General features: G+C 44.4%; 1 protein-coding gene across 1 annotated transcript in view; it reads right to left on the bottom strand.

Annotated features, from left to right (window-relative positions):
- Nucleotides 1–25,063, bottom strand: part of LOC148479324 (SCO-spondin-like) — a gene marked incomplete at its 5' end in the record, with an annotated part of 249,345 nt that extends 224,282 nt beyond the window's left edge. Inside the window, 2 exons of the mRNA XM_088454599.1 lie at nt 5,794–5,888; nt 24,921–25,063. Of these exons, the coding sequence (XP_088310725.1) occupies nt 5,794–5,888; nt 24,921–25,063 (238 nt within the window). The remainder of the gene's footprint in view (nt 1–5,793; nt 5,889–24,920) is intronic.
- Between the last annotated feature and the right edge of the window lie 342 nt (nt 25,064–25,405).

The raw sequence follows: 25,405 nt of genomic DNA, 5'->3' as shown, positions 1-25,405 counted from the left end.
TGATATAAGTACTAGTTACACATACTGTATATAGTAACCATATACCGACCAGTTATTATACATGATATAAGTACTAGTTACACATACTGTATATAGTAACCATATACCGACCAGTTATTATACATGATATAAGTACTAGTTACACATACTGTATATAGTAACCATAAACCGACCAGTTATTATACATGATATAAGTACTAGTTACACATATATAGTAACCATATACCGACCAGTTATTATACATGATATAAGTACTAGTTACACATACTGTATATAGTAACCATATACCGACCAGTTATTATACATGATATAAGTACTAGTTACACATACTGTATATAGTAACCATATACCGACCAGTTATTATACATGATATAAGTACTAGTTACACATACTGTATATAGTAACCATATACTGACCAGTTATTATACATGATATAAGTACTAGTTACACATACTGTATATAGTAACCATATACCGACCAGTTATTATACATGATATAAGTACTAGTTACACATACTGTATATAGTAACCATATACTGACCAGTTATTATACATGATATAAGTACTAGTTACACATACTGTATATAGTAACCATACACCGGCCAGTTATTATACATGATATAAGTACTAGTTACACATACTGTATATAGTAACCATATACCGACCAGTTATTATACATGATATAAGTACTAGTTACACATATATAATAGGAAGCATATACCGACCAGTTATTATACATGATATAAGTACTAGTTACACATACTGTATATAGTAACCATATACCGACCAGTTATTATACATGATATAAGTACTAGTTACACATACTGTAGATAGTAACCATATACCGACCAGTTATTATACATGATATAAGTACTAGTTACACATACTGTATATAGTAACCATATACTGACCAGTTATTATACATGATATAAGTACTAGTTACACATACTGTATATAGTAACCATATACCGACCAGTTATTATACATGATATAAGTACTAGTTACACATACTGTATATAGTAACCATATACCGACCAGTTATTATACATGATATAAGTACTAGTTACACATACTGTATATAGTAACCATATACCGACCAGTTATTATACATGATATAAGTACTAGTTACACATACTGTATATAGTAACCATATACCGACCAGTTATTATACATGATATAAGTACTAGTTACACATACTGTATATAGTAACCATATACCGACCAGTTATTATACATGATATAAGTACTAGTTACACATACTGTATATAGTAACCATATACTGACCAGTTATTATACATGATATAAGTACTAGTTACACATACTGTATATAGTAACCATATACCGACCAGTTATTATACATGATATAAGTACTAGTTACACATACTGTATATAGTAACCATATACTGACCAGTTATTATACATGATATAAGTACTAGTTACACATACTGTATATAGTAACCATATACTGACCAGTTATTATACATGATATAAGTACTAGTTACACATATATAGTAACCATATACCGACCAGTTATTATACATGATATAAGTACTAGTTACACATACTGTATATAGTAACCACATACCGACCAGTTATTATACATGATATAAGTACTAGTTACACATATATAGTAACCATATACTGACCAGTTATTATACATGATATAAGTACTAGTTACACATACTGTATATAGTAACCATATACTGACCAGTTATTATACATGATATAAGTACTAGTTACACATACTGTATATAGTAACCACATACCGACCAGTTATTATACATGATATAAGTACTAGTTACACATACTGTATATAGTAACCATACACCGACCAGTTATTATACATGATATAAGTACTAGTTACACATACTGTACATAGTAACCATATACCGACCAGTTATTATACATGATATAAGTACTAGTTACACATACTGTATATAGTAACCATATACCGACCAGTTATTATACATGATATAAGTACTAGTTACACATACTGTATATAGTAACCATATACCGACCAGTTATTATACATGATATAAGTACTAGTTACACATACTGTATATAGTAACCATATACCGACCAGTTATTATACATGATATAAGTACTAGTTACACATACTGTATATAGTAACCATATACCGACCAGTTATTATACATGATATAAGTACTAGTTACACATACTGTATATAGTAACCATATACCGACCAGTTATTATACATGATATAAGTACTAGTTACACATACTGTATATAGTAACCATATACCGACCAGTTATTATACATGATATAAGTACTAGTTACACATACTGTATATAGTAACCATACACCGACCAGTTATTATACATGATATAAGTACTAGTTACACATACTGTATATAGTAACCACATATCGACCAGTTATTATACATGATATAAGTACTAGTTACACATACTGTATATAGTAACCATATACCGACCAGTTATTATACATGATATAAGTACTAGTTACACATACTGTATATAGTAACCATATACTGACCAGTTATTATACATGATATAAGTACTAGTTACACATACTGTATATAGTAACCATATACCGACCAGTTATTATACATGATATAAGTACTAGTTACACATACTGTATATAGTAACCATACACTGACCAGTTATTATACATGATATAAGTACTAGTTACACATACTGTATATAGTAACCATATACCGACCAGTTATTATACATGATATAAGTACTAGTTACACATACTGTATATAGTAACCATATACCGACCAGTTATTATACATGATATAAGTACTAGTTACACATACTGTATATAGTAACCATATACCGACCAGTTATTATACATGATATAAGTACTAGTTACACATACTGTATATAGTAACCATATACCGACCAGTTATTATACATGATATAAGTACTAGTTACACATACTGTATATAGTAACCATATACCGACCAGTTATTATACATGATATAAGTACTAGTTACACATACTGTATATAGTAACCATATACCGACCAGTTATTATACATGATATAAGTACTAGTTACACATACTGTATATAGTAACCACATACCGACCAGTTATTATACATGATATAAGTACTAGTTACACATACTGTATATAGTAACCATATACCGACCAGTTATTATACATGATATAAGTACTAGTTACACATACTGTATATAGTAACCATATACCGACCAGTTATTATACATGATATAAGTACTAGTTACACATACTGTATATAGTAACCATATACCGACCAGTTATTATACATGATATAAGTACTAGTTACACATACTGTATATAGTAACCATATACCGACCAGTTATTATACATGATATAAGTACTAGTTACACATACTGTACATAGTAACCATATACCGACCACTTATTATACATGATATAAGTACTAGTTACACATATATAGTAACCATACACTGACCAGTTATTATACATGATATAAGTACTAGTTACACATACTGTATATAGTAACCACATACCGACCAGTTATTATACATGATATAAGTACTAGTTACACATACTGTATATAGTAACCATACACCGACCAGTTATTATACATGATATAAGTACTAGTTACACATACTGTACATAGTAACCATATACCGACCAGTTATTATACATGATATAAGTACTAGTTACACATACTGTATATAGTAACCATATACCGACCAGTTATTATACATGATATAAGTACTAGTTACACATACTGTATATAGTAACCATATACCGACCAGTTATTATACATGATATAAGTACTAGTTACACATACTGTATATAGTAACCATATACCGACCAGTTATTATACATGATATAAGTACTAGTTACACATACTGTATATAGTAACCATATACCGACCAGTTATTATACATGATATAAGTACTAGTTACACATACTGTATATAGTAACCATACACTGACCAGTTATTATACATGATATAAGTACTAGTTACACATACTGTATATAGTAACCATATACCGACCAGTTATTATACATGATATAAGTACTAGTTACACATACTGTATATAGTAACCATATACCGACCAGTTATTATACATGATATAAGTACTAGTTACACATACTGTATATAGTAACCATATACCGACCAGTTATTATACATGATATAAGTACTAGTTACACATACTGTATATAGTAACCATATACCGACCAGTTATTATACATGATATAAGTACTAGTTACACATACTGTATATAGTAACCATATACCGACCAGTTATTATACATGATATAAGTACTAGTTACACATACTGTATATAGTAACCATATACCGACCAGTTATTATACATGATATAAGTACTAGTTACACATACTGTATATAGTAACCACATACCGACCAGTTATTATACATGATATAAGTACTAGTTACACATACTGTATATAGTAACCATATACCGACCAGTTATTATACATGATATAAGTACTAGTTACACATACTGTATATAGTAACCATATACCGACCAGTTATTATACATGATATAAGTACTAGTTACACATACTGTATATAGTAACCATATACCGACCAGTTATTATACATGATATAAGTACTAGTTACACATACTGTATATAGTAACCATATACCGACCAGTTATTATACATGATATAAGTACTAGTTACACATACTGTATATAGTAACCATATACCGACCAGTTATTATACATGATATAAGTACTAGTTACACATACTGTATATAGTAACCATATACCGACCAGTTATTATACATGATATAAGTACTAGTTACACATACTGTATATAGTAACCATATACCGACCAGTTATTATACATGATATAAGTACTAGTTACACATACTGTATATAGTAACCATACACTGACCAGTTATTATACATGATATAAGTACTAGTTACACATACTGTATATAGTAACCACATACCGACCAGTTATTATACATGATATAAGTACTAGTTACACATACTGTAGATAGTAACCATATACCGACCAGTTATTATACATGATATAAGTACTAGTTACACATACTGTATATAGTAACCATATACCGACCAGTTATTATACATGATATAAGTACTAGTTACACATACTGTATATAGTAACCATATACCGACCAGTTATTATACATGATATAAGTACTAGTTACACATACTGTATATAGTAACCATACACTGACCAGTTATTATACATGATATAAGTACTAGTTACACATACTGTATATAGTAACCACATACCGACCAGTTATTATACATGATATAAGTACTAGTTACACATACTGTATATAGTAACCATATACTGACCAGTTATTATACATGATATAAGTACTAGTTACACATACTGTATATAGTAACCACATACCGACCAGTTATTATACATGATATAAGTACTAGTTACACATACTGTATATAGTAACCATATACCGACCAGTTATTATACATGATATAAGTACTAGTTACACATACTGTATATAGTAACCACATACCGACCAGTTATTATACATGATATAAGTACTAGTTACACATACTGTATATAGTAACCATATACCGACCAGTTATTATACATGATATAAGTACTAGTTACACATACTGTATATAGTAACCATATACCGACCAGTTATTATACATGATATAAGTACTAGTTACACATACTGTATATAGTAACCATATACCGACCAGTTATTATACATGATATAAGTACTAGTTACACATACTGTATATAGTAACCATATACCGACCAGTTATTATACATGATATAAGTACTAGTTACACATACTGTATATAGTAACCATATACTGACCAGTTATTGCAGTCTCTGCGCACAGTCTCTCCAGCGTTATACAAATCGCCGTTCTCTGTACACGGACAGTGTGAGGGGGGGACACAGCGGTTATTCTGCGAGAGAGATGTTACAATCACCGCACATACTGGAGTGCACTACATGTATAATGCAGCCTGTAGGACATAGGCCCTGATTGTGATTTCCTCGCAATGCTGATATTCCCACAGATGGTCGATGGTTCTCACCTGTGCGTGCGTCTAAGGCGCTAATAATGTGCACAGTGCATGTGACCCACGGTGCAGGACCTATGGAGAGGCGCAGTCTCAGATGTATTATGCTGCATACACACAGTCAGATAATGGAGCATACACACAGTCAGATAATGGCGCACACACACGGTCAGATAATGGCGCACACACACGGTCAGATAATGGCGCATACACACGGTCAGATAATGGAGCATACACACGGTCAGATAATGGAGCATACACACGGTCAGATAATGGCGCACACACACGGTCAGATAATGGCGCACACATGGTCAGATAATGGCGCATACACACGGTCAGATAATGGAGCATACACACGGTCAGATAATGGAGCATACACACGGTCAGATAATGGCGCATACACACGGTCAGATAATGGCGCACACACACGGTCAGATAATGGCGCACACACACGGTCAGATAATGGTGCATACACACGGTCAGATAATGGTGCACACACACGGTCAGATAATGGCGCACACACACGGTCAGATAATGGCGCACACACACGGTCAGATAATGGCGCACACACACGGTCAGATAATGGTGCACACACACGGTCAGATAATGGCGCACACACACGGTCAGATAATGGCGCACACACACGGTCAGATAATGGTGCACACACACGGTCAGATAATGGTGCACACACACGGTCAGATAATGGCGCACACACACGGTCAGATAATGGCGCACACACACGGTCAGATAATGGTGCATACACACGGTCAGATAATGGTGCATACACACAGTCAGATAATGGTGCACACACACAGTCAGATAATGGTGCATACACACGGCCAGATAATGGTGCATACACATGGTCAGATAATGGCGCACACACACGGTCAGATAATGGTGCACACACACGGTCAGATAATGGTGCACACACACGGTCAGATAATGGTGCACACACACGGTCAGATAATGGTGCACACACACGGTCAGATAATGGTGCACACACACGGTCAGATGATGGTGCACACACACTGTCAGATAATGGTGCACACACACAGTCAGATAATGGTGCACACACACAGTCAGATAATGGTGCACACACACAGTCAGATAATGGTGCACACACACAGTCAGATAATGGTGCACACACACGGTCAGATAATGGCGCACACACATGGTCATATAATGGCGCATACACACAGTCAGATAATGGTGCATACACACGGTCAGATAATGGTGCATACACACGGTCAGATAATGGTGCACACACACAGTCAGATAATGGTGCACACACACGGTCAGATAATGGTGCACACACACAGTCAGATAATGGTGCACACACACAGTCAGATAATGGTGCACACACACGGTCAGATAATGGTGCACACACACGGTCAGATAATGGTGCACACACACGGTCAGATAATGGAGCACGCACACGGTCAGATAATGGAGCACGCACACGGTCAGATAATGGTGCACGCACACGGTCAGATAATGGTGCATACACACGGTCAGATATTGGCGCACACACACGGTCAGAGGGTCACAGTACAGTACAGCAGGTAGGTGAGAACAGAATGACAGAGGGTCACAGTACAGTATGTAGGTGGGTACAGAATGACAGAGGGTCACAGTACAGTATGTAGGTGGGTGCAGAATGACAGAGGGTCACAGTACAGTACAGTATGTAGGTGGGTGCAGAATGACAGAGGGTCACAGTACAGCAGGTAGGTGGGTGCAGAATGACAGAGGGTCACAGTACAGCAGGAAGGTGGGAACAGAATGACAGAGGGTCACAGTACAGTACAGCAGGTAGATGGGTACAGAATGACAGAGGGTCACAGTACAGTACAGCAGGTAGGTGCAGACTGACAGAGGGTCACAGTACAGTACAGTAAGAAGGTGGGTACAGAATGACAGAGGGGTCACAGTACAGTACAGCAGGTAGGTGTGTACAGAATGACAGAGGGGTCACAGTACAGTACAGTAGGTAGGTGGGTATAGAATGACAGAGGGTCACAGTACAGTACAGCAGGTAGGTGTGTACAGAATGACAGAGGGGTCACAGTACAGTACAGTAGGTAGGTGGGAACAGAATGACAGAGGGTCACAGTACAGTATGTAGGTGGGTACAGAATGACAGAGGGTCACAGTACAGTAAGTAGGTGGGTACAGAATGACAGAGGGGTCACAGTACAGTACAGCAGGTAGGTGGGTATAGAATGACAGAGGGTCACAGTACAGTACAGCAGGTAGGTGTGTACAGAATGACAGAGGGGTCACAGTACAGTACAGTAGGTAGGTGGGTATAGAATGACAGAGGGTCACAGTACAGTAAGTAGGTGGGTACAGAATGACAGAGGGGTCACAGTACAGTACAGCAGGTAGGTGGGTATAGAATGACAGAGGGTCACAGTACAGTACAGCAGGTAGGTGTGTACAGAATGACAGAGGGGTCACAGTACAGTACAGTAGGTAGGTGGGTATAGAATGACAGAGGGTCACAGTACAGTACAGCAGGTAGGTGTGTACAGAATGACAGAGGGTCACAGTACAGTACAGCAGGTAGGTGGGAACAGAATGACAGAGGGGTCACAGTACAGTACAGCAGGTAGGTGGGAACAGAATGACAGAGGGTCACAGTACAGTATGTAGGTGGGTACAGAATGACAGAGGGTCACAGTACAGTATGTAGGTGGGTACAGAATGACAGAGGGTCACAGTACAGTATGTAGGTGGGTACAGAATGACAGAGGGTCACAGTACAGTACAGCAGGAAGGTGGGAACAGAATGACAGAGGGTCACAGTACAGTACAGCAGGTAGGTGGGAACAGAATGACAGAGGGTCACAGTACAGTATGTAGGTGAGTACAGAATGACAGAGGGTCACAGTACAGTATGTAGGTGGGTATAGAATGACAGAGGGTCACAGTACAGTACAGCAGGTAGGTGGGTATAGAAAGATAGAGGGTCACAGTACAGTATGTAGGTGGGTACAGAATGACAGAGGGGTCACAGTACAGTACAGTAAGTAGTTGGGTATAGAATGACAGAGGGTCACAGTACAGTACAGCAGGTAGGTGGGTATAGAATGACAGAGGGTCACAGTACAGTACAGCAGGTAGGTGTGTACAGAATGACAGAGGGGTCACAGTACAGTACAGCAGGTAGGTGGGAACAGAATGACAGAGGGTCACAGTACAGTATGTAGGTGGGTACAGAATGACAGAGGGTCACAGTACAGTATGTAGGTGTGTACAGAATGACAGAGGGTCACAGTACAATATGTAGGTGGGTGGAGAATGACAGAGGGTCACAGTACAGCAGGTAGGTGGGTGCAGAATGACAGAGGGTCACAGTACAGCAGGAAGGTGGGAACAGAATGACAGACGGTCACAGTACAGTACAGCAGGTAGATGGGTACAGAATGACAGAGGGTCACAGTACAGTACAGCAGGTAGGTGCAATCTGACAGAGGGTCACAGTACAGTACAGTAAGAAGGTGGGTACAGAATGATAGAGGGGTCACAGTACAGAACAGCAGGTAGGTGGGTATAGAATGATAGAGGGTCACAGTACAGTACAGCAGGTAGGTGTGTACAGAATGACAGAGGGGTCACAGTACAGTACAGCAGGTAGGTGGGAACAGAATGACAGAGGGGTCACAGTACAGTACAGCAGGTAGGTGGGAACAGAATGACAGAGGGGTCACAGTACAGTACAGCAGGTAGGTGGGTATAGAATGACAGAGGGTCACAGTACAGTAGGTAGGTGGGTACAGAATGACAGAGGTCACAGTACAGTACAGCAGGAAGGTGGGAACAGAATGACAGAGGGTCACAGTACAGTACAGCAGGTAGGTGGGTATAGAATGATAGAGGGTCACAGTACAGTACAGCAGGTAGGTGTGTACAGAATGACAGAGGGGTCACAGTACAGTACAGCAGGTAGGTGGGTATAGAATGACAGAGGATCACAGTACAGTACAGCAGGTTGGTGGGAACAGAATGACAGAGGGTCACAGTACAGTATGTAGGTGGGAACAGAATGACAGAGGGTCACAGTACAGTATGTAGGTGAGTACAGAATGACAGAGGGTCACAGTACAGTACAGCAGGAAGGTGGGTATAGAATGATAGAGGGTCACAGTACAGTATGTAGGTGGGTATAGAATGACAGAGGGTCACAGTACAGTACAGCAGGTAGGTGGGTATAGAATGACAGAGGGTCACAGTACAGTACAGCAGGTAGGTGGGTATAGAATGACAGAGGGTCACAGTACAGTACAGCAGGAAGGTGGGAACAGAATGACAGAGGGTCACACTACAGTACAGCAGGTAGGTGGGTATAGAATGACAGAGGGTCACAGTACAGTACAGCAGGTAGGTGGGTGCAGACTGACAGAGAGTCATAGTACAGTACAGTAAGTAGGTGGGTACAGAATGACAGAGGGGTCACAGTACAGTACAGCAGGTAGGTGGGTATAGAATGACAGAGGGGTCACAGTACAGTACAGCAGGTAGGTGGGTATAGAATGACAGAGGGTCACAGTACAGTATGTAGGTGTGTACAGAATGACAGAGGGGTCACAGTACAGTACAGTATGTAGGTGGGTACAGAATGACAGAGGGGTCACAGTACAGTACAGCAGGTAAGTGGGTATAGAATGACAGGGGGTCACAGTACAGTACAGCAGGAAGGTGGGAACAGAATGACAGAGGGTCACAGTACAGTATGTAGGTGGGTACAGAATGACAGAGGGTCACAGTACAGTATGTAGGTTGGTACAGAATGACAGAGGGTCACAGTACAGTATGTAGGTGGGTACAGAATGACAGAGGGTCACAGTACAGTATGTAGGTGGGTGGAGAATGACAGAGGGTCACAGTACAGCAGGTAGGTGGGTGCAGAATGACAGAGGGTCACAGTACAGTACAGCAGGTAGGTGCAGACTGACAGAGGGTCACAGTACAGTACAGTAAGAAGGTGGGTACAGAATGACAGAGGGGTCACACTACAGAACAGCAGGTAGGTGGGTATAGAATGATAGAGGGTCACAGTACAGTACAGCAGGTAGGTGTGTACAGAATGACAGAGGGGTCACAGTACAGTACAGCAGGTAGCTGGGTATAGAATGATAGAGGGTCACAGTACAGTACAGCAGGTAGGTGGGTATAGAATGACAGAGGGTCATAGTACAGTACAGTAAGTAGGTGGGTACAGAATGACAGAGGGGTCACAGTACAGTACAGCAGGTAGGTGGGTATAGAATGACAGAGGGTCACAGTACAGTACAGCAGGTAGGTGGATGCAGAATGACAGAGGGTCACACTACAGTACAGCAGGTAGGTGGGTATAGAATGACAGAGGGTCACAGTACAGTAAGTAGCTGGGTATAGAATGACAGAGGGTCACAGTACAGTATGTAAGTGGGTATAGAATGACAGAGGGTCACAGTACAGTACAGCAGGTAGGTGGGTACAGAATGACAGAGGGGTCACAGTACAGTACAGTATGTAGGTGGGTATAGAATGACAGAGGGTCACAGTACAGTACAGCAGGTAGGTGGGTATAGAATGACAGAGGGTCACAGTACAGTATGTAGGTGGGTATAGAATGATAGAGGGTCACAGTACAGTACAGCAGGTAGGTGGGTATAGAATGACAGAGGGTCACAGTACAGTACAGCAGGTAGGTGGGTATAGAATGACAGAGGGTCACAGTACAGTAAGTAGGTGTGTACAGAATGACAGAGGGGTCACAGTACAGTACAGCAGGTAGGTGGGTATAGAATGACAGAGGGTCACAGTACAGTACAGCAGGTAGGTGGGTACAGAATGACAGAGGGTCACAGTACAGTATGTAGGTGGGTACAGAATGACAGAGGGTCACAGTACAGTATGTAGGTTGGTACAGAATGACAGAGGGTCACAGTACAGTACAGCAGGTAGGTGGGTATAGAATGACAGAGGGTCACAGTACAGTATGTAGGTGGGTACAGAATGACAGAGGGTCACAGTACAGTATGTAGGTTGGTACAGAATGACAGAGGGTCACAGTACAGTACAGCAGGTAGGTGGGTGCAGAATGACAGAGGGTCACAGTACAGTACAGCAGGTAGGTGGGTATAGAATGACAGAGGGTCACACTACAGTACAGTAGGTAGGCGGGAACAGAATGACAGAGGGTCACAGTACAGTATGTAGGTGGGTACAGAATGACAGAGGGTCACAGTACAGTATGTAGGTGGGTACAGAATGACAGAGGGTCACAGTACAGTACAGCAGGAAGGTGGGAACAGAATGACAGAGGGTCACAGTACAGTACAGCAGGTAGGTGGGAACAGAATGACAGAGGGTCACAGTACAGTATGTAGGTGGGTATAGAATGACAGAGGGTCACAGTACAGTACAGCAGGTAGGTGGGTACAGAATGATAGAGGGTCACAGTACAGTACAGCAGGTAGGTGGGAACAGAATGACAGAGGGGTCACAGTACAGTACAGTATGTAGGTGGGCATAGAATGACAGAGGGTCACAGTACAGTACAGCAGGTAGGTGGGTATAGAATGATAGAGGGTCACAGTACAGTATGTAGGTGGGTATAGAATGACAGAGGGTCACAGTACAGTACAGCAGGTAGGTGGGTATAGAATGATAGAGGGTCACAGTACAGTACAGCAGGTAGGTGGGTATAGAATGACAGAGGGTCACAGTACAGTACAGCAGGTAGGTGGGAACAGAATGACAGAGGGTCACACTACAGTACAGCAGGTAGGTGGGTATAGAATGACAGAGGGTCACAGTACAGTACAGCAGGTAGGTGGGTGCAGACTGACAGAGGGTCATAGTACAGTACAGTAAGTAGGTGGGTACAGAATGACAGAGGGGTCACAGTACAGTACAGCAGGTAGGTGGGTATAGAATGACAGAGGGTCACAGTACAGTACAGCAGGTAGGTGGGTGCAGACTGATAGAGGGTCATAGTACAGTACAGTAAGTAGGTGGGTACAGAATGACAGAGGGTCACAGTACAGTACAGCAGGTAGGTGGGTGCAGAATGACAGAGGGTCACACTACAGTACAGCAGGTAGGTGGGTATAGAATGACAGAGGGTCACAGTACAGTAAAGTAGGTGGGTATAGAATGACAGAGGGTCACAGTACAGTATGTAAGTGGGTATAGAATGACAGAGGGGTCACAGTACAGTACAGCAGGTAGGTGGGAACAGAATGACAGAGGGTCACAGTACAGTACAGCAGGAAGGTGGGAACAGAATGACAGAGGGGTCACAGTACAGTACAGTATGTAGGTGGGTATAGAATGACAGAGGGTCACAGTACAGTACAGCAGGTAGGTGGGTATAGAATGACAGAGGGTCACAGTACAGTATGTAGGTGGGTATAGAATGATAGAGGGTCACAGTACAGTACAGCAGGTAGGTGGGTATAGAATGACAGAGGGTCACAGTACAGTATGTAGGTGGGTGCAGAATGACAGAGGGTCACAGTACAGTAGGTAGGTGGGTATAGAATGACAGAGGGTCACAGTACAGTAAGTAGGTGGGTACAGAATGACAGAGGGTCACAGTACAGTACAGCAGGTAGGTGGGTATAGAATGATAGAGGGTCACAGTACAGTACAGCAGGTAGGTGGGAACAGAATGACAGACGGTCACAGTACAATATGTAGGTGGGTGCAGAATGACAGAGGGTCACAGTACAGTACAGCAGGTAGGTGGGTATAGAATGACAGAGGGTCACAGTACAGTACAGCAGGTAGGTGGGTATAGAATGACAGAGGATCACAGTACAGTACAGCAGTTTGGTGGGAACAGAATGACAGAGGGTCACAGTACAATATGTAGGTGGGTGCAGAATGACAGAGGGTCACAGTACAGCAGGTAGGTGGGTGCAGAATGACAGAGGGTCACAGTCCAGTACAGCAGGTAGGTGGGTATAGAATGACAGAGGGTCACAGTACAATATGTAGGTGGGTATAGAATGACAGAGGCTCACTGTACAGTACAGCAGGTAGGTGGGTATAGAATGACAGAGGGTCCCAGTACAGTAAGTAGGTGGGTACAGAATGACAGAGGATCACAGTACAGTACAGCAGGTAGGTGGGTACAGAATGACAGAGGGTCACAGTACAGTACAGCAGGTAGGTGGGTACAGAATGATAGAGGGTCACAGTACAATACAGCAGGCAGGTGGGTATAGAATGATAGAGGGTCACAGTACAGTACAGCAGGTAGGTGGGTATAGAATGATAGAGGGTCACAGTACAGTACAGCAGGTAGGTGGGTACAGAATGACAGAGGGTCACAGTACAGAACAGCAGGTAGGTGGGTACAGAATGACAGAGGGGTCACAGTACAGCAGGTAGGTGGGTACAGAATGATAGAGGGTCACAGTACAGTAGGTAGGTGGGTACAGAATGACAGAGGGTCACAGTACAGTACAGCAGCTAGGTGGGTACAGAATGACAGAGGGGTCACAGTACAGTAGGTAGGTGGGTACAGAATGATAGAGGGTCACAGTACAGTAGGTAGGTGGGTACAGAATGACAGAGGGTCACAGTACAGTACAGCAGCTAGGTGGGTACAGAATGACAGAGGGGTCACAGTACAGTAAGTAGGTGGGTGCAGAATGACAGAGGGTCACAGTACAGCAGGTAGGTGGGTACAGAATGACAGAGGGTCACAGTACAGTACAGCAGGTAGGTGGGTATAGAATGACAGAGGGTCACAGTACAGTACAGCAGGTAGGTGGGTATAGAATGATAGAGGGTCACAGTACAGTACAGCAGGTAGGTGGGTACAGAATGACAGAGGGGTCACAGTACAGCAGGTAGGTGGGTGTAGAATGATAGAGGGTCACAATACAGTACAGCAGGTAGGTGGGTACAGAATGATAGAGGGTCACAGTACAGTACAGTAGGTAGGTGGGTACAGAATGACAGAGGGTCACAGTACAGTAAGTAAGTGGGTACAGACTGACAGAGGGTCACAGTACAGTACAGCAGGTAGGTGGGTATAGAATGACAGAGGGTCATAGTACAGTAAATAGGTGGGTATAGAATGATAGAGGGTCACAGTACAGTACAGCAGGTAGGTGGGTACAGAATGACAGAGGGTCACAGTACAGTACAGCAGCTAGGTGGGTATAGAATGATAGGGTAACAGTACAGTACAGCAGGTAGGTGGGTATAGAATGACAGAGGGTCACAGTACAGTATGTAGGTGGGTGCAGAATGACAGAGGGTCACAGTACAGTACAGCAGGTAGGTGGATATAGAATGACAGAGGGTCACAGTACAGTACAGCAGGTAGGTGGGTATAGAATGATAGAGGGTCACAGTACAGTACAGCAGGTAGGTGGGTACAGAATGACAGAGGGTCACAGTACAGTACAGCAGGTAGGTGGGTACAGAATGAGAGAGGGTCACAGTACAGTAAGTAGGTGGGTATAGAATGACAGAGGGTCACAGTACAGTACAGCAGGTAGGTGGGTACAGAATGACAGAGGGGTCACAGTACAGTATGTAGGTGGGTGCAGAATGACAGAGGGTCACAGTACAGTACAGCAGGTAGGTGGGTATAGAATGACAGAGGGTCACAGTACAGTAAGTAGGTGGGTGCAGAAGGACAGAGGGTCACAGTACAGTACAGCAGGTAGGTGGGTACAGAATGACAGAGAGTCACAGTACAGTACAGCAGGTAGGTGGGTACAGAATGAGAGAGGGTCACAGTACAGCAGGTAGGTGGGTACAGAATGACAGAGGGTCACAGTACAGTAGGTAGGTGGGTATAGAATGATAGAGGGTCACAGTACAGTACAGCAGGTAGGTGGGTACAGAATGACAGACGGTCACAGTACAGTACTGTAAGTAGGTGGGTATAGAATGACAGAGGGTCACAGTACAGTACAGCAGGTAGGTGGGTATAGAATGACAGAGGGTCACAGTACAGTAGGTAGGTGGGTACAGAATGACAGAGGGGTCACAGTACAGTACAGCAGGTAGGTGGTACAGAATGACAGAGGGTCACAGTACAGTAAGTGGGTACAGAATGACAGAGGGTCACTGTCATTCTGCACCTACCTGCTGTACAGTACTGAGGGTCACAGTACTGTACATCAGGTAGGTGGGTATAGAATGACAGAGGGGTCACAGTACAGTACAGTAGGTAGGTGGGTACAGAATGACAGAGGTTCATAGTACAGTAGGTAGGTGGGTACAGAATGACAGAGGGTCACAGTACAGTAAGTGGTACAGAATGACAGAGGGTCACTGTCATTCTCCACCTACCTGCTGTACTGTAATGAGGGTCACAGTACTGTACAGCAGGTAGGTGGTTATAGAATGACAGAGGGTCACAGTACAGTACAGTACAGCAGCTAGGTGGGTGCAGAATGACAGATGGTCACAGTACAGTACAGCAGCTAGGTGGGTACAGAATGACAGAGGATCACAGTACAGTAGAGCAGGTAGGTGGGTATAGAATGACAGAGGGTCACAGTACAGTACAGTCAGTAGGTGGGTATAGAATGTCAGAGGGTCACAGTACAGTAAGTAGGTATAGAATGATAGAGGGTCACAGTACAGTACAGCAGGTAGGTGGGTACAGAATGACAGAGGGTCACAGTACAGTACAGCAGGTAGGTGGGTATAGAATGACAGAGGGTCACAGTACAGTATGTAGGTGGGTGCAGAATGACAGAGGGTCACAGTACAGTACAGCAGGTAGGTGGGTACAGAATGACAGAGGGGTCACAGTACAGTATGTAGGTGGGTGCAGAATGACAGAGGGTCACAGTACAGTACAGCAGGTAGGTGGGTATAGAATGACAGAGGGTCACAGTACAGTAAGTAGGTGGGTGCAGAAGGACAGAGGGTCACAGTACAGTACAGCAGGTAGGTGGGTACAGAATGACAGAGAGTCACAGTACAGTACAGCAGGTAGGTGGGTACAGAATGAGAGAGGGTCACAGTACAGCAGGTAGGTGGGTACAGAATGACAGAGGGTCACAGTACAGTACAGCAGGTAGGTGGGTACAGAATGACAGACGGTCACAGTACAGTACTGTAAGTAGGTGGGTATAGAATGACAGAGGGTCACATTACAGTACAGCAGGTAGGTGGGTATAGAATGACAGAGGGTCACAGTACAGTAGGTAGGTGGGTACAGAATGACAGAGGGGTCACAGTACAGTACAGCAGGTAGGTGGTACAGAATGACAGAGGGTCACAGTACAGTAAGTGGGTACAGAATGACAGAGGGTCACTGTCATTCTGCACCTACCTGCTGTACAGTACTGAGGGTCACAGTACTGTACATCAGGTAGGTGGGTATAGAATGACAGAGGGGTCACAATACAGTACAGTAGGTAGATGGGTACAGAATGACAGAGGTTCATAGTACAGTAGGTAGGTGGGTACAGAATGACAGAGGGTCACAGTACAGTAAGTGGTACAGAACGACAGAGGGTCACTGTCATTCTCCACCTACCTGCTGTACTGTACTGAGGGTCACAGTACTGTACAGCAGGTAGGTGGGTATAGAATGACAGAGGGTCACAGTACAGTACAGTACAATACAGCAGGTAGGTGGGTACAGAATGACAGAGGGTCACAGTACAGTAGAGCAGGTAGGTGGGTATAGAATGACAGAGGGTCACAGTACAGTACAGTACAGTCAGTAGGTGGGTATAGAATGTCAGAGGGTCACAGTACAGTACAGCAGGTAGGTATAGAATGACAGAGGGTCACAGTACAGTAAGTAGGTATAGAATGACAGAGGGTCACAGTACAGTACAGCAGGTAGGTGGGTACAGAATGACAGAGGGTCACAGTACAGTACAGCAGGTAGGTGGGTACAGAATGAGAGAGGGTCACAGTACAGTAAGTAGGTGGGTATAGAATGACAGAGGGTCACAGTACAGTACAGCAGGTAGGTGGGTACAGAATGACAGAGGGTCACAGTACAGTACAGCAGGTAGGTGGGTATAGAATGACAGAGGGTCACAGTACAGTATGTAGGTGGGTGCAGAATGACAGAGGGTCACAGTACAGTACAGCAGGTAGGTGGGTACAGAATGACAGAGGGGTCACAGTACAGTATGTAGGTGGGTGCAGAATGACAGAGGGTCACAGTACAGTACAGCAGGTAGGTGGGTATAGAATGACAGAGGGTCACAGTACAGTAAGTAGGTGGGTGCAGAAGGACAGAGGGTCACAGTACAGTACAGCAGGTAGGTGGGTACAGAATGACAGAGAGTCACAGTACAGTACAGCAGGTAGGTGGGTACAGAATGAGAGAGGGTCACAGTACAGCAGGTAGGTGGGTACAGAATGACAGAGGGTCACAGTACAGTACAGCAGGTAGGTGGGTACAGAATGACAGACGGTCACAGTACAGTACTGTAAGTAGGTGGGTATAGAATGACAGAGGGTCACATTACAGTACAGCAGGTAGGTGGGTATAGAATGACAGAGGGTCACAGTACAGTAGGTAGGTGGGTACAGAATGACAGAGGGGTCACAGTACAGTACAGCAGGTAGGTGGTACAGAATGACAGAGGGTCACAGTACAGTAAGTGGGTACAGAATGACAGAGGGTCACTGTCATTCTGCACCTACCTGCTGTACAGTACTGAGGGTCACAGTACTGTACAGCAGGTAGGTGGGTATAGAATGACAGAGGGGTCACAGTACAGTACAGTAGGTAGGTGGGTACAGAATGACAGAGGTTCATAGTACAGTAGGTAGGTGGGTACAGAATGACAGAGGGTCACAGTACAGTAAGTGGTACAGAATGACAGAGGGTCACTGTCATTCTCCACCTACCTCCTGTACTGTACTGAGGGTCACAGTACTGTACAGCAGGTAGGTGGGTATAGAATGACAGAGGGTCACAGTACAGTACAGTACAGTACAGCAGCTAGGTGGGTGCAGAATGACAGATGGTCACAGTACAGTACAGCAGCTAGGTGGGTACAGAATGACAGAGGGTCACAGTACAGTAGAGCAGGTAGGTGGGTATAGAATGACAGAGGGTCACAGTACAGTACAGTCAGTAGGTGGGTATAGAATGTCAGAGGGTCACAGTACAGTACAGCAGGTAGGTATAGAATGACAGAGGGTCACAGTACAGTAAGTAGGTATAGAATGACAGAGGGTCACAGTACAGTACAGCAGGTAGGTGGGTGCAGCAGGACAGAGGGTCACAGTACAGTACAGCAGCTAGGTGGGTACAGAATGACAGAGGGTCACAGTACAGTACAGTAGCTAGGTGTGTACAGAATGACAGAGGGGTCACCGTACAGCAGGTAGGTGGGTATAGAATGACAGAGGGTCACAGTACAGTAAGTAGGTGGGTGCAGAAGGACAGAGGGTCACAGTACAGTACAGCAGGTAGGTGGGTACAGAATGACAGAGGGTCACAGTACAGTACAGCAGGTAGGTGGGTATAGAATGATAGAGGGTCACAGTACAGTACAGCAGGTAGGTGGGTACAGAATGACAGAGGGTCACAGTACAGTACAGCAGGTAGGTGGGTATAGAATGATAGAGGGTCACAGTACAGTACAGCAGGTAGGTGGGTACAGAATGACAGAGGGTCACAGTACAGCAGGTAGGTGGGTGCAGAATGACAGAGGGTCACAGTACAGTACAGCAGGTAGGTGGGTACAGAATGACAGAGGGTCACAGTACAGTACAGCAGCTAGGTGGGTACAGAATGACAGAGGGGTCACAGTACAGTAAGTAGGTGGGTGCAAAATGACAGAGGGTCACAGTACAGCTAGTAGGTGGGTACAGAATGACAGAGGGTCACAGTACAGTACAGCAGGTAGGTGGGTATAGAATGATAGAGGGTCACAGTACAGTACAGCAGGTAGGTGGGTACAGAATGACAGAGGGTCACAGTACAGTACTGTAAGTAGGTGGGTATAGAATGACAGAGGGTCACAGTACAGTACAGCAGGTAGGTGGGTATAGAATGACAGAGGGTCACAGTACAGTAGGTAGGTGGGTACAGAATGACAGAGGGTCACAGTACAGTACAGCAGGTAGGTGGGTACAGAATGACAGAGGGTCACAGTACAGTACAGCAGCTAGGTGGGTACAGAATGACAGAGGGGTCACAGTACAGTAAGTAGGTGGGTGCAGAATGACAGAGGGTCACAGTACAGTACAGCAGGTAGGTGGGTACAGAATGACAGAGGGTCACAGTACAGTACAGCAGGTAGGTGGGTACAGAATGACAGAGGGTCACAGTACAGCAGGTAGGTGGGTGCAGAATGACAGAGGGTCACAGTACAGTACAGCAGGTAGGTGGGTACAGAATGACAGAGGGTCACAGTACAGTACAGCAGCTAGGTGGGTACAGAATGACAGAGGGGTCACAGTACAGTAAGTAGGTGGGTGCAGAATGACAGAGGGTCACAGTACAGCTAGTAGGTGGGTACAGAATGACAGAGGGTCACAGTACAGTACAGCAGGTAGGTGGGTATAGAATGATAGAGGGTCACAGTACAGTACAGCAGGTAGGTGGGTACAGAATGACAGAGGGTCACAGTACAGTACTGTAAGTAGGTGGGTATAGAATGACAGAGGGTCACAGTACAGTACAGCAGGTAGGTGGGTATAGAATGACAGAGGGTCACAGTACAGTAGGTAGGTGGGTACAGAATGACAGAGGGTCACAGTACAGTACAGCAGGTAGGTGGGTACAGAATGACAGAGGGTCACAGTACAGTACAGCAGCTAGGTGGGTACAGAATGACAGAGGGGTCACAGTACAGTAAGTAGGTGGGTGCAGAATGACAGAGGGTCACAGTACAGTACAGCAGGTAGGTGGGTACAGAATGACAGAGGGTCACAGTACAGTACAGCAGGTAGGTGGGTACAGAATGAGAGAGGGTCACAGTACAGCAGGTAGGTGGGTACAGAATGACAGAGGGTCACAGTACAGTACAGCAGGTAGGTGGGTATAGAATGATAGAGGGTCACAGTACAGTACAGCAGGTAGGTGGGTACAGAATGACAGAGGGTCACAGTACAGTACTGTAAGTAGGTGGGTATAGAATGACAGAGGGTCACAGTACAGTACAGCAGGTAGGTGGGTATAGAATGACAGAGGGTCACAGTACAGTAGGTAGGTGGGTACAGAATGACAGAGGGTCACAGTACAGTACAGCAGGTAGGTGGGTACAGAATGACAGAGGGTCACAGTACAGTACAGCAGGTAGGTGGGTACAGAATGACAGAGGGTCACAGTACAGCACAGCAGGTAGGTGGGTACAGAATGACAGAGGGTCACAGTACAGTACAGCAGGTAGGTGGGTACAGAATGAGAGAGGGTCACAGTACAGCAGGTAGGTGGGTACAGAATGACAGAGGGTCACAGTACAGTACAGCAGGTAGGTGGGTATAGAATGATAGAGGGTCACAGTACAGTACAGCAGGTAGGTGGGTACAGAATGACAGAGGGTCACAGTACAGTACTGTAAGTAGGTGGGTATAGAATGACAGAGGGTCACAGTACAGTACAGCAGGTAGGTGGGTATAGAATGACAGAGGGTCACAGTACAGTAGGTAGGTGGGTACAGAATGACAGAGGGTCACAGTACAGTACAGCAGGTAGGTGGGTACAGAATGACAGAGGGTCACAGTACAGTACAGCAGGTAGGTGGGTACAGAATGACAGAGGGTCACAGTACAGCACAGCAGGTAGGTGGGTACAGAATGACAGAGGGTCACAGTACAGTACAGCAGGTAGGTGGGTACAGAATGAGAGAGGGTCACAGTACAGCAGGTAGGTGGGTACAGAATGACAGAGGGTCACAGTACAGTAAGTGGGTACAGACTGACAGAGGGTCACTGTCATTCTGCACCTACCTGCTGTACTGTACTGAGGGTCACAGTACTGTACAGCAGGTAGGTGGGTATAGAATGACAGAGGGGTCACAGTACAGTACAGTAGGTAGGTGGGTACAGAATGACAGAGGTTCATAGTACAGTAGGTAGGTGGGTACAGAATGACAGAGGGTCACAGTACAGTAAGTGGGTACAGAATGACAGAGGGTCACTGTCATTCTGCACCTACCTGCTGTACTGTACTGAGGGTCACAGTACTGTACAGCAGGTAGGTGGGTATAGAATGACAGAGGGTCACAGTACAGTACAGTAGCTAGGTGGGTGCAGAATGACAGAGGGTCACAGTACAGTACAGCAGCTAGGTGGGTACAGAATGACAGAGGGTCACAGTACAGTACAGCAGGTAGGTATAGAATGACAGAGGGTCACAGTACAGTACAGCAGGTAGGTGGGTGCAGAATGACAGAGGGGTCACAGTACAGCAGGTAGGTGGGTGCAGAATGACAGAGGGTCACAGTACAGTACAGCAGCTAGGTGGGTACAGAATGACAGAGGGTCACAGTACAGTACAGTTGCTAGGTGGGTACAGAATGACAGAGGGGTCACCGTACAGTATGTAGGTGGGTGCAGAATGACAGAGGGTCACAGTACAGCAGGTAGGTGGGTGCAGAATGACAGAGGGTCACAGTACAGCAGGTAGGTGGGTGCCGAATGACAGAGGGTCACAGTACAGTACAGTAGGTAGGTGGGTATAGAATGACAGAGGGTCACAGTACAGTAAGTAGGTGGGTGCAGCATGACAGAGGGTCACAGTACAGTACAGCAGGTAGGTGGGTACAGAATGATAGAGGGTCACAGTACAGTACAGCACGTAGGTGGGTACAGAATGACAGAGGGTCACAGTACAGTAGGTAGGTGGGTACAGAATGACAGAGGGTCACAGTACAGTAGGTAGGTGGGTGCAGATCGTGCAGTGGAATAAATGTCCCATTACCTCATACTCACATATTTTGGCAGTTGCAGAATTGATTAGAAGCCGCCTATAATTGATACGGCATTGCAGGCATGGAACTAAGGGGCCCATGTATTAATGATCCCATTACATGACATTACCGCCCATGATCCCATTACATAACATTACCGCCCAAGATCTCATTACATGACATTACCGCCCATGATCTCATTACATGACATTACCGCCCATGATCCTGTTACATGACATTACCGCCCATGATCCCATTACATATCGCCCATGATCTCATTACATGATATTACCGCCCATGATCTCATTACATGACATTAGAGCCCATGATCCCATCACATGACATTACCGCCCATGATCCCATTACATGACATTACCGCCCATGATCTCATTACATGACATTACCGCCCATGATCCCATTACATATCGCCCATGATCTCATTACATGATATTACCGCCTATGATCTCATTACATGACATTAGAGCCCATGATCCCATCACATGACGTTACCGCCCATGATCCCATTACATATCGCCCATGATCCCGTTACATGACATTACCACCCATGATCCCATTACATATCGCCCATGATCCCATCACATGACATTACCGCCCATGATCCCATCACATGACGTTACCGCCCATGATCCCATCACATGATGTTACCACCGATGATCCCATTACATGACATTACCGCCCATGATCGCATTCCATGACATTACCGCCCATGATCGCATTACATGACATTACCGCCCATGATCACATTACATATCGCCCATGATCCCATTGCATGAAATTACCGCCCATATCCCATTACATGACATTACCGCCCATGATCTTGATACATGACATTACCACCCATGATCCCGTTACATGACATTACCGCCCATGATCCCATTATATATCGCCCATTATCCCGCTACATGACATTACTGCCCATGATCCCATTACATATCGCCCATGATCTCATTACATGACATTAGAGCCCATGATCGCGTTACATGACATTACCACCCATGATCCCGTTACATGACATTACCGCCCATGATCCCGTTACATATCGCCCATGATCCCGGTACATGACATTACCGCCCATGATCCCATTACATATCGCCCATGATCCCATCACATGACATTACCGCCCATGATCCCATCATATGACATTACCGCCCATGATCTCATCACATGATGTTACCGCCCATGATCCCATTACATGACATTACCGCCCATGATCACATTACATGATATTACCGCCCATGATCACATTACATGACATTACCGCCCATGATCTCATTACATGTCATTAACGCCCATGATTCCATCACATGACGTTACCGCCCATGATCCCATCACATGACATTACCGCCCATGATCCCATTACATGACATTACCGCCCATGATCTCATTACATGACACTAGAACAGTCAATCGCGTTACATGACATTACCAACCATGATTCCGTTAGATGACATTACCGCCCAGGATCCTGTTACATGACATTAAGGCCCATGATCCCATCACATGACATTACCGCCCATGATACCATTACATGACATTACCGCCCATGATCCCATTACATGACATTACCGCCCATGATCCCATTACATGACGTTACCGCCCATGATCCCATTACATGACGTTACCGCCCATCATCCCATCACATGACGTTACCGCCCATGATCCCATTACATGAAACTAGAGCCCATGATCGCTTTACATGACATTACCACCCATGATCCCGTTACATGACATTTCCGCCCATGATCCCATTACATATCGCCCATGATCCCGTTACATGACATTACCGCCCATGATCCCATCACATGACGTTACCGCCCATGATCCCATTACATGACATTACCGCCCATGATAGGATTACATTACATTACCGCCTGTGTTTGCATTGCAAAATGTGAGCCTATCGTCGGAATGTATCATCCAGCAAATGCCTGGACAGGTGCTTGGACAGGAGCCAGTCCCTGTGATGTGCCTGGAGAGTTATTGGGGCTGCTGACTGCACATGTACGCCCGCCATTGCCCATTTACTCACCAACAGAACATCTCCATTCGGGCAGTAGCAGCCGAGCTGACACGTCCTGCTGAGGCTCCCACTGTCCAGGTCAGCGCAAGATGAGGGTCCCTCACTGCAGTCCTTCCACACCTTGTCATCTGCGCAAACGCCGGGCCTTTCACCTGTGAGAAGGACACAATAGCTGTGGGCATGTAATGAGGGACAGGGCATCTAACGTGGCACAGGGCCTTCACCCAAACCACAAAGATGTTCCCCACCTAAACCAAGCAGCAGGTGGTCTATATCCCCTCTATATCACTCGGGATCACTGTATGAAAAGATGGAACCATGAGAAGAGAATGAGCCAAAACATCAGAGGCTGCGTCATAAAAACAGGAATTGTGTAATGTAATCAGCGCAAAGCTCCACAGGACGTGGCCTCCCAGCATCACTATAAAGATACCCACAAGTGATCCATAAGCGGAAGTAGCCATTTCCTTAATATTTAGGACTTTTCTTACTAT

This window comes from Taudactylus pleione, unplaced genomic scaffold (assembly GCF_031769625.1).
Source record: "Taudactylus pleione unplaced genomic scaffold, aTauple2 ptg000620l, whole genome shotgun sequence".
In the NCBI taxonomy this organism is placed as follows: Eukaryota; Metazoa; Chordata; class Amphibia; order Anura; family Myobatrachidae; genus Taudactylus; species Taudactylus pleione.
This window is presented reverse-complemented; position numbering and strand designations above follow the sequence as displayed.